Raw genomic sequence first — 12,363 nt, 5'->3', positions numbered from 1 at the left:
AAGAAATATCATGAGCATAAACACTGGGTAGAAGGTTATCAGAAATTTATGGTAGAATGTTTAAAGTGACAACAGAAACTAAATAATTTGTTAATTTGGCTTGGAAGGGTATATGTAATCTGGCCTTTGTGTATCATTCTTGTTCTTTTCCTTTACCCTAGATACACACTGGCCTTTCTTTTCTTTGAAAATGCTAAGTGTGCTACCATCCAAGGGTTTTGCACAGCTGATTTCTTTGTCTAGAGCTCTCTTCTCCCAGACCTTTTATGACTTCAAGACTCACTTTATTGTCATTTGTATGTCAGTTTGACCATTTTTAAAAAAAAGATTTATTTATTTATTTGAAAGAGTTACACAGAGAGAGAAGGAGAAGCAGAGAGAGAGAGAGAAAGTGAGAGAGGTCTTCCATCAGCTGGTTCACTCCCCAGATGGCTGTAACGGCCGGAGCTGTGCCAATCTGAAGCCAGGAGACTCCTCTGGATCTCCCATGTGGGTGCAGGGGCCCAAGGACTTGGGCCATCTTCCACTGCTTTCCCAGGCCATAGCAGAGAGCTGGACTGGAAGTGGAGCAGCCAGGACTTGAACCGGCACCCACATGAGATGCCAGCACTACAGGCAGCAACACTGTTGCTGTCATTCAATGTATCTTCCTTTTTTGCTAAGAAATCCTGATCTTGTCTGAAGTGACAGCGTGACCACCCTAACACTCGGTTTTTGAGTCTTCCATATATTTAAATACAGTTTGATCAATGAAATGTATGTAATGTGTTCTGGGAGTTTCTGGGAAAGCTGCTGTTCTCTTGATGAAATGGGATGGAAACACAATGCTCTCATTCCTCTTGCATCCACCTGCCCCAGCCTAGAATGCAAACTAAATGTAGGGGGTTTCAGCAATGCTCTTGTCATTATGAGGAGAAGGTCAAGAGAGTTGTAGGAACTGTTTATTTCATATTAATTAACCAAAGCTAACATTAGCAGGTTTTTTATGTGATAAGAACAGTTCCTATTATTCAAGAACCATTATTCATTTTTGTTTTATGTGTATATATGTTTTTGTCACTTATAATAATTAACATAAATGATACTACCATTGGTGGAAATCGAGAAGTCTGAAAGGGACCTAATTTGGGGAGGAAGAAACTGTAATTTTATTTCAGTTTGAGCACTTTGAGTCAGTTTTGTAGTATGCGTCAACTCCCTGTTGGGGGTGGTAGAATGAAGTGGTAATATTAGAACCAGACTGCTCATTGCCCGTTGCTCAAATTCTGACTGTTAGTTGCTGTGTGACCCTACTCAAGTCACCTAAAGCCCTCAGTATTTCAGTGCCTCATCTCTAAAGCCTAATGATAATAAAGCCTAGCAGAGAAATGATTGATACTGAGAGTACTTAATCTTTTTAAGGGAGAGAAGATGAATGCATTACTCTGTAGAGAAGACAAAGGATCAATAATTGATTTGTATCTACATTTAGGGATGTAGAAATAAGTGGAGATAATGAAGGAGGAGGTGAGGAAGAAATTCAGAAATACAAACAGGAAAGCAAAATTGTTCAGAAGTCAAGGAGAATAATATTTTAAGAAAGAAATGCTGAGCAGTGTTGATTGCTGTAGAAACTAGAGAGGGACAAATGAAAGGACCTTTCTTTGTGAGGCCTAGATGGGAGTATTTTCAGTACAATGAGGAGTAAAAGTCAGTTATAAGGATTTAAGATTGAGTAATGAGGAGACAGAACGGAGTTAACGTCACTTGCATGTTTAACTCACTTTTGCTCTTATAATAAAAAAAAACTAGGACATTTTTCTTTTGTACTCTTTATCATATATATTACTACTTATTATACTTTACACCTGTTATTGATAGGGTTGTATTCATAAGACCATAATACCACCCTTTAAACAATTTAAGGGCTTATCAAATGTGATTTTGATTGTTTTGACAGTATTTGATTTTCACGCTGTAGGCTGACTTATGAGCCTAACCCCTACCTAAGTCAGCTCCGATGTAGTGAATAAGATCCACTTAGGTATTACTGCTGTGTACAGGACACACTTCTCTGTGTGTGGGGGCAGAGACAGGTAGAAAAGATTTTGGCTTGAGCAGTAGGGATCTTCTGTGTTTCTGTTTTTCCAACTACTAGCTTATGGTACAATAAATCCCTTGACTTGTCGTTCAGTTTTTTCTTAAGTAAATTCTGAAACCTGTCAAATCAGTACATAGGGAAGGTGTGATAAAATATTTGACCTCCTGGGAAGAAATTTATTATTTGCTTTTTACATGATAAAGCAACTCCAGTATATCTTTAGTTGTATTATTAGACCAGAACAGAGTTTTGTCTTGCCTATTCTGATTTGTTGAGCAAACCTCTGAAGTCCCTTTTGAAAAGCAGCTATGAGTATTAAATTTAGTGTCTCAAATTTAAAAAATGATTTTTTCTTAACTATAGAAGAAATATAAATAAAAAGTTTAGAAAATAAAAGTTTAAAAAAGAAGCAAAATCACTTCTAGTTCAAAGACAACTGTTAATATTTTATTGTAGCCAGCGCCGTGGCTCACTAGGCTAATCCTCCGCCTTGTGGCGCCGGCACACCGGGTTCTAGTCCCGGTCGGGGCGCCGGATTCTGTCCCGGTTGCCCCTCTTCCAGGCCAGCTCTCTGCTGTGGCCAGGGAGTGCAGTGGAGGATGGCCCAAGTGCTTGGGCCCTGCACCCCATGGGAGACCAGGATAAGTACCTGGCTTCTGCCATCGGATCAGCGCGGTGCGTCGGCCGCAACGCGCCAGCCGCGGTGGCCATTGGAGGGTGAACCAACGGCAAAAGGAAGACCTTTCTCTGTCTCTCTCTCTCGCTGTCCACTCTGCCTGTCCAAAAAAAATATATATATATAAATATTTTATTGTATTTCCTTCTGGTCTCTTCAAAATACATATTTAAAATTACTTTACCATAATTGAGATTTTTTTATATATGAGTATGGTTTAATGTATTATTTTTTCCTGCAGGATTATATGATAGACATGTATCTAAGTTATTAAATAATTTACATTACCTTTTATTTTGTATAGTGTTTTAATTGGTGTTGCTCTATGTGACATAGATAATCTGATATGGAACTTTTTTCATGTAAATTTTTTTATTTTAAAAAGATTTATTTATTTTATTTGAAAGGCAGAGTTACAAAGAGAGATGGAGAGAAATCTGCTGGAGTTGGGCTGATCCAAAGCCAGGAGCCAGGAGCTTCTTCCTGGTCTTCCATGTGGGTACAGGGGTCCAAGGACTTGGGCCATCTTTTGTTGCTTTCCAAGGTGCATTAGCAGGGAGCTGGATTGGAAGTGGAGCAGCCAGGTCTCAAACTGTGGCCCATATGGGATGCAGGCACCACAGATAGCAGTTATATGATAACTGCCACAATGCCAGTCCAATCACTAGTTTCTTTTTCTCCTAATCATCAGTGATCTGTTGGACAGTAGTAAGGGTCTTCCTGCTGTTTCTCTGTTGAATTCTTATATGGATATAATCCTCAGTGCCAGCAGGAAGTAGGTCATCACCCTTACTTGCATCAGCAAAGGGGTCAAAAGATTGGAGTCTGGATAGCAGACATACGATCAATAAGATTCCTGTTGGAAATGGCCTGCGGCAGGCTGTAGTTGGAAGAGGTGGACACCGGGTTACAGCATTAGGAAACAAGGGGCTAAGAGGGAGGCTGTGAGTCCTCAGCAGCGGCTCAGTAACTAGGGCCTGAAAACGTTTTTGTTTTTGTTTTTTGTTTTTTTTTTTTTGACAGGCAGAGTTAGAGAAAGAGAGAGAGAGAAAGGTCTTCCTTTTCCGTTGGTTCTTAATATGGTACTCAGAGCTATAAAGAAGTATTTGGAAGGTATGTTGATAGTCATTGAGGTCTCATATCCCAATAATTCATTATTGGTTTATCTCTTTTTGGCTTTTGTTGGTTCATTTTTAAAATTTAGTTACTTATTTGAAAGACAGGAGTTAGGGGCGTCATGTGGAGGAGGAGGAAGAGAGAGTGGGGGTGGGGGAAGAGAGACAGACAGATCTGCTATCACTAGTTCTCTCCCCAAATGTCCATGGCCTCCATGCCAAAGCCAGGAAACTGGAACTTGATCCAGGTTGCCCACATTGGTGGCAGGGACCCAACCACTTGAGCTGGCTCCCAGGGTGCATGTTAGTAGGAAGCTGGAAACTGTAGTAGAGCCAGGACTCACACACAGACACTCTGATAGGAGATGTGGGTGTCCCAAGTGGCATCTTACCTGCTAGGCCAGATGATTGCCCCATCTATTTTTATTGTTGCTGCTATTGTCTTATTATCTTAGAAAGGTCATTTAAATCTTTGATTCTGGGTTTTCCCAATTAGGAAATGAGAGTGCATTAGATAATTTCAAATGCTTCTTTGGAATTTCCATTTTTTACTTGTTTTAAAATTACTTCCTTGCCATATCACAATGATGTCCTTTTTGTTGTCACTTACCTTATTATGTAACTATCCCTAATATATATATACTTTAGTATACTTTATTTATATATTTATTTATATTTTAATATACTTTATTTTTTAGAATTTTAGGTTTATAGCAAAATTGATCTTAACCTATAGAGTTTCCATTTACTTCCTCTTACCAATATCCCACCACAGAACAGTACATTTGTTACAATTGATGAACCCATATTGACACACCTTTATCATCCAGAGGCTGTTACTCTGTGTGTTGTATATTCTGTGGGTTTTGACACCAATATAGCATAATACAGGATAGTTTCAATACCATAAAAATTCTCTCTCCTTTGTCTGTTCATGTCTGCATCCCCCCTACCTCCCCCGACCAATGATCTTTTTACTGGCTCCATAGTTTGACTTTTTGTTGTATAGTTGGAATCATACAATATGTAACCTTTGCAGATTGGCTTTTTTTCACTTAGTAATATGCATTTAAAGTTCCCCTATGTCTTTTGATGGCTTGACAGCTCATTTCTTTTAAACACTGAATGATATTCCATTGTCTGAAGGTACCACATTTATCATTCGCCTGCTAAAGGACATCTTGATTGCTTCCAAGTTTTATTACAGCTACCATAAACATCGTCGTGCAGTTTTCTGTATTGATATAGTTTTTTAACTCTTGAGTAAACCCTTAACATCATTTGATAATCTTTAAAAATTATTTATATATAGGATGGGTGTTGTGGTACAGTGGGTTAAGCCAATGCTTGGAATACCTACATCCCATATCAGAGTACTTGGGGATGGAGTACTGCTTCCATTGCTAATCCAGCTTCCTGCTGATGTGCCTGGGAGGCAGTGTATGATGGCTGAGGTACTTTGGTTCCTGCCACCCATATGGGAGACTCAGATGGAGTTCCTGACTTCTAGTTTTGGCCTGGCCTAGCTCTGACTATTTTGGGCATTTGGGAAGTGAGCAACAAATGGGAGATCTCTGTCTGTGGCTCTGCATTTCAAATAAATAACAAATAAATATTTAAAAATCATTTAAATAAATTAGAAAAGTTATAAAAAATGAAAATTCTCAAGCTGATTCAATGAATATTATATATAAGGAGAATTTCCCTTGTAAGATGCTGCTCCTCCGCACGCGGAGGAGCCGCACCGGACCGGGCGCTTGTTGTTCCCTTTTTTTACAAGTCCTTTCTATAGTAAAGTAAGAATAAGTAAACAGCAAACTCCCAAAGCAAGAATGAGTAGAGAGAAATGAGAAAGAACGAAGTAACGAACTTCCCCGCGAACTCTCCAACGCACTCTCCAACCAACCCACACCACCATGCCGTCTCTCTCCTCCTATATAGTCCTCTCCACCAATCCCAACTCGGCTGCCCACACGCCGAGCACGCCGCTCTCCTCCAATCAGGAGCAGCTCCTGCAGCTTGTCAAGTTGGTGAGAGGCGGCTGGGTAGAAGCTGTTTACTTCTCTCCCAGCGCCATATTGTGGGAGAGCAGATGCATAGAATAAATCTTAATTCCAGTAACAGTATAGTCCGAATTGCTCCCCACAGTAAGAGAATTTGCAAAATGTTGGTGCATTTTATAATTTAAGGATAAAGGTTCCTTTCTGACATTTTTCCTGTAGCACAGATTTGAATCTTACATATTTTTTTTATTTTAATTTTAATTTTTATTTTTGACAGGCAGAGTGGACAGTGAGAGAGAGACAGAGAGAAAGGTCTTCCTTTTGCTGTTGGTTCACCCTCCAATGTCTGCCACGGCTGGCGCGCTGCGGCTGGCGCACCGTGCTGATCCGAAGCCAGGAGCTAAGTGCTTCTCCTGGTCTCCCATGGGGTGCAGGACCCAAACACTTGTCCATCCTCCACTGCACTCCCTGGCCACAGCAGAGAGCTGGCCTGGAAGAGGGGCAACCGGGACAGAATCCGGCGCCCCGACCGGGACTAGAACCCAGTGTGCCGGTGCCACAAGGCAGAGGATTAGCCTATTAAGCCACAGCGCTGGCCTGAATCTTATATTGATGAGCAACTTAGTGCTATACTCATAAACCCCAGTGACTTCTTTCTTGATCTTGAAAGAAAGGATGAAGAGATGATATGATGATTTGAAAGTGGTAAAATGTGGATACCTGCCCCTTGGATACTGTGCTTTTACAGTGACGTTAAATGAATATAAAATGACAAACAGTTTTGGACTGTGTTCCAGCTACTGGCTGGCAGTGAAAGATGATTCATCAGATGCCAGCCCTCTCTGCATTTTCCACGTTTTTGCCCTTCTCTCTTTTTTTAAAGGGTGTAAATAAAATAAATTTGAACAGTGTATAAATTAGAACCATAATATGAATTATAAGATCTGATTTTTATCACATTTAGTTTTTTAGTGCTTTATTTTTAAGTGGTTTGTTTCTATGCAATTAAAATTATATTTCATAATTTTCTCATTGGAACATTTTGAATTTAACATTGTATTCTTATGCTAGACCTACCTATTTTAAATATATTTCAAAAGAAACTATAAATATAATACAAAAAAGTTTATTGATCCTTCAGTTGAATATCAACATTTGGGAGAATTTAGTTGTACCCTTGAACTTAACTTTTAGAAGCAGATTATATTTAATTCATCATGATTAATAACCTATTGATTTTTTTCCAGCATTCTCTGTAACTCACACAAACTTTGTAGAATCTTTCATATGTGGTCCTGATTACTAACAAAACTAAATTTATTTTGCCAAAACATCCTTCATTCAAAAGTTTTTATTCATTTTTTTATGAAAATTGTTTAAAATTTTCCATATAACTTATTTATCAAAGAGATTTAAAGTTGTTTAGGATGGTTTTGAATCCAAAATTTACAGATTATAAAGGTTGTGGATATTTTCATAGTACTCTAAATATTGCTTTTTTCATATGTGATGCAACTTTAGGAGGTAATAAAGTGTGGGTTATTACTGTGTATGAGAACTGAACACTTTTTTGCATATTAACTCACGTATTGTGAAAATATTTCAGTCAAAATATTTTTAAAGTACAGAAATATTTGGGAAGGTGAAATTTAATTTTTTAAAAATGACTATATTATTGTTTTTGATCTTAATAATTCTTCACAGTAGGAAATCAGCTATCTTTTGCCCTGTTTTGTTAATGATACTCAAGTAGAGTGATTTGTACAAGGTCATATCAAGGTAAATTGCAGAACTGAGATTAGAATGGACCAAAATGCCTGCCTTTTTTCTGTGCTGGGTTACCAAATAGATTTTCACAATATTTTATCATAATCAGTGATACCATTTTGTTCCATTATCTGTTACTACCCAAAGAAGATAAATCACAACTTAATTCTTCAATATGCCTTCAAAATAATGTGATCAGGTGACTTCTTGGGAGTTGGGGATGAAGTGAATGTAAACTTAATTTCTGATGATCTAATCCTAATGGAGAAGAATGAATTTACTTACAGATAAGTTGTACAATGGTAATCAACTATGTCTTTTAGCAAAATAATTAAACAAAAACACTTGATAAATGTAAATGAGAGAAACTTATGAGAAGTTCTGTGCTAAAACATTAGATTTTGTGATGTGAGCCTAGTGTGCGCTATTGCATGCAATAAGGGATTCTTTTGTACTTTCTGTTGCAGATGCTGAAAATGTCTTCTAAGGAGAAATATCCCTTATTTACTTTTGTAAATGGTCATTCCAGAGACTATGATTTTACATCAACTACAACCAGGGAAGAAGACCTTTTCTCAGAGGATGAAAAGAAAAGATTAAAAAGACTGAGCACAGAAGAATTTGTCTTGCTTTAAAGATCAGCACATTTGTACTGGATGAGAACTCTTTGAAAGCAGAAAAGTGAAGAGAAACAAGTACACTTGAAGCTGGTTTATTTTCACAAATATCTGAATTTTATATGTTCTTTTAAAAAAGAACATTTGAAAATATACAAGTTTAAAGATATTTTTCTGAAAGAGAAATGATTTAATGAACTCTACTTTATAATAAATAATAAATTAAGTGATTCTGGTTGCATTCCTATTTCCCTAGGATTTGCTAATGATAACTCAACCTTTAAGGAAGATTTTAGTCTTCAAAGCTTTCCACCTGAACCCATTGGTTTCCTAGAGCTTTTATGATAAAACTTCCCCTCCACTGGCCCGAAGAATGGGATCACTAAATAGTTCCAAAATCCTTAGTTTGTATTGATAACCAGAAGACCAGAGCATGAATCTTCGTTGCTACTATCATCCTGCTGTTAATTCAACCAAAGGGTACTTCGGGATGTGTTTTGATCATTAAATGCTATTTATTACCTGGACTATACATGTAATTCCCTAAGCAGAAGTGAGTTAAGGTAGTACTTAGCAATATGATTTTATAATGGCTACTCAGTATGCTTGCTGTTGAACCTTCCATGAGGAGTGAATTCAAAGTATTGGTTTTTCCCACAAAATGTAAAGATGTTATTAATAGTAACTGCAGTCATTCCAATCAGATGAATGCAATTATAAAATAGTAGTAGTGCTTCTTTCTTATCTCAAAAATGAAGTTTTATGCATTTTTTAAATCTAAAGATAAGCACCAAGGGAAACATCAGTAGATGCTCCTCTGTGTGATTTTTGTTATTTGTATGAAGCAGTGTAGTGATGTTTAGAAGCTGAGGTTATCCCTGAGGTGGATCTGCCTTAAGTGTGTTATGTATTACTCAAAGGCAAATTTGTGATATAAAAGTATAAGAGTTATTACTGAACCAGAATAAATACTTTAATAAAGATGTGAGAACATAAAATGCCTTTGTTTTGGTTTTAATGTTGGGATTATTTTAATCCTCTCATTTGAAAAATTATTCTCTCAAATTCTATTTATAATGAAGGCAAATGATATTGTTGTTCTGAAAGCAAAATATTCACTTATGTTACAGAGCTTCCATATTTCAATTTGGAAAGGTGACTTATTATAAACATAAAATTGCATATCACCTAAAGCCATTGATCTCTCCCATCAGAAAGCCTATTTGTTTAGAGTTGCATGCAAAGCTGAAACAGAGAGGGCAAATTGCTTTAGTATGCATGATGAGGGAAATCAGATTTGACATTTCCCAGTGAGAATAGTTTATTGAATTTAAATAAATAGTCTGAAATCTGAAATTTTCCTTTACTCTTGATAAAATCTGGACAAATTAAGTCCAATACTAATTTTCCTAGAATATCAAAGCAGTCGAGGAATAAGCAGCCAGTGGTATGTCAGATTTAATTTCATACGCTGCAGTCCTCTTATCTAAACTGTTACCATGGACTGTTCCTACACAGCTGTTGTATTCACAGTATTCTAGAACAAACACATCACATGAGAGCGTTCAGACTTTCAAATACATCAGAACTGGTTATAAGTGTTCTCTTAAAAACTTAGAAATACAGGATGGCATGATTTCCCACAGCATATTTAAGGATCATTTTAAAGTAGAATTGTGGATTTAGACAAAATTACATTTGAATTGTTTTGAAAATACTGTACTTGGAATATTGTACAAACAAAGCAATTTGTATACTGTAGTCATCATCATGACTAGGAATAAGTGTTTCTAATCAAATTATTAGCATAATTATATGCATATAAAAAGTATCCAATAAGGTGTATGAGGAAGTGAATTCATGGCTAAAAATTGAGAGGGACTGATAAATTTATCTTACCTGCCTGCTAACTGAACTGAAGCCAAAAGTCATGCTAATTATTTATTGGGAAGGCAGCAACAAAACTGTGTTGTTACATTTTGGAGTAGAGGTACTGTGTATTCTGGTTTCAGACTTGGGTTTTGAACACAGACTTGTGGCAGCCAGTAAGCTCCATCAGTAAAGCTGGGAGGGATGATCACTTTCAGCCTGGAGTGCCGGACAAGATTCTCAGGTGTTCTGTTAGAATTATGACAGGAGGATCCTCCATTTGGACATCAATATTAAGACACTGGGTCTTACCATTAACATTTCAGAAATGAATTTTTAAGGTTCTTGATGTGACTTTTTGATGAAGAAGGTTTTTTGTCTCTTCTTCATAAAATTTGATACCGTGAATTCCCCTTTGTCAAGGTAGTCACCACCAGCAGGCAATCTTGGGAGTCATCATTTGCTGATTGAGTGAATGGAAAAAGAACTTTTATAGTATAAGCATATCCAAAAAAGTTCCCCTGAGGTATTCATTTTTCTGTTTTTACATTAAGCCAACTCCATTGAATCTGTAATAGTGAGAAGACAACTTGAGGATTAAAAATTTAGGTCACTTTTGTGATCTGTTAAACAAAATCGTTTAACATTAAGGCCAAACATATCTGAAAGAATGTTAATTCCGTTCTGTATTCATAAGAGTTAAAAAAGAACAGCGAAAATGACTTATCTATAAAATCTGTGCAACTTTAGGTTACAAATATTTGTTTCTTAGAGACCATTAGGTGCCTGCTTTGATTCCATACCAAAAAACACTATTTCTGGCCAAGTCACACTAATCCTCCCTCTCTGTATTCTCTTTCTTCTAGGAAGAAGTTTGAAAGTTTGCCATAGATGACCTTCAATTGCTTGCATTTGACATTTAGGTCTTTTTAAATATATTTTCATATACAATCCTAAAAAAACTATAAAGAATTTTTCAAGAACAGGAATTAAGAGGAGGGACAGATAATTTTTAAAAAGTTTGAAAATATTAAATTACTATATGAGTTCTTATTGAAACAGATATAAGGGGGAACTGAGAATTTAAATAATGATGAAATATAAGCAGGATATTCAGAATATATGATAGAGGCAATTTTTTGGAAACGATAAGAGATTATTATCTTCTATAAAAAGAAGGGCAAATGGCTTCCAAGAAAATACTAGCAAGATAAATATCTATCATGTGGTGTTTACTGTACTCTCAGTGTTGTCAATCAGTCCCAATTCAATAGTGCTATTCACTTCAGCATTTATACTGAGTACTCAGATACTGAATTGAAAAGATGAGACATCAGAAAAAACTGGAAACATCCTATTGATTCTAAAATATAAACTTTATATCATTTTATAGTGTGAATCTTAAGTCAGTTTAAAAATCTTAAGCATTTTTGTGTGGTTTTCATGGTTATTTAAAGGCTTTCTCCTTGCCTATAAACTTTGAAAACTATAAGAATTGGCATTGCAGGCACATTTTTGAGTTAGAATTTCCCTCTCCTCTTTTACCATCCTTCTTGACATAACTGGTGGCAAGCAATGGCCCAAAATATTCATGACTATTGTTATAAAATTTCACTTATTTTCTCACAGTGATAAGAAAAACATGTTAAATGTGGAGAATGCATGTTTATTATTATGTGGAAAAATCACTTTTTTACTTTGCTACCCTCTAACCTACTATTCCAGAAATTTCAAACTAAATCTTCCCAGGTTGTCTTCCAAGTTAATCATAAAAATGTATTCTACAGAGGTAATTATCTTTCATCTTAATAATTAAAAATAATTATATATTTGTATTTTATAAAAATATAATATAGGTAAATAGAAATTAGAAATTCCTGAGTTATAAAATAAGTTGTTTTACAAGCAGGAAAAATAAACAAAGGAAATTTGGAAATCCAACAGAAGTCAGATACAAAAGGTTGAGAGAACTATAAACAGCAAAGTTTGAGTTTATCTAGGTAATTACATCATGGTAAGCTGACACAGATAAAAATATGTGAATGAAAAGGCTTGCAGATTATGCTGATTTAAAATTGGATGTAGGCACTGGAAGAAAGGAAGTACTGGTAATGAAAAGTGGGTATGGGGCTGCCATATTGCACAAGTCCAAGGGGCACTATATGTTACGTGAATGGTACTCCTTGGAGTTGTGCAATGTGGCATCCCTGTTTCCTAATATTTACATACTACTTGC

General features: G+C 36.3%; 1 protein-coding gene across 47 annotated transcripts in view; it reads left to right on the top strand.

Annotated features, from left to right (window-relative positions):
- Nucleotides 1–9,256, top strand: part of ATG4C (autophagy related 4C cysteine peptidase) — a 99,014-nt gene extending 89,758 nt beyond the window's left edge. For all 47 annotated transcript variants that reach the window (XR_016210997.1, XR_016211003.1, XR_016211004.1 and 44 more), the window contains one exon: nucleotides 8,109–9,256. Coding sequence is in view for 29 of the 47 variants with exons in the window: in XM_089300552.1 (XP_089156678.1) it covers nucleotides 8,109–8,276 (168 nt within the window). In the remaining 18 variants the exon portion in view is untranslated. The remainder of the gene's footprint in view (nucleotides 1–8,108) is intronic.
- The last annotated feature ends 3,107 nt before the right edge of the window (nucleotides 9,257–12,363 follow it).

Source organism: Oryctolagus cuniculus, chromosome 7, assembly GCF_051225735.1.
Source record: "Oryctolagus cuniculus isolate XC-2025 breed Fujian yellow rabbit chromosome 7, ASM5122573v1, whole genome shotgun sequence".
Classification (NCBI taxonomy): Eukaryota; Metazoa; Chordata; class Mammalia; order Lagomorpha; family Leporidae; genus Oryctolagus; species Oryctolagus cuniculus.
This window is presented reverse-complemented; position numbering and strand designations above follow the sequence as displayed.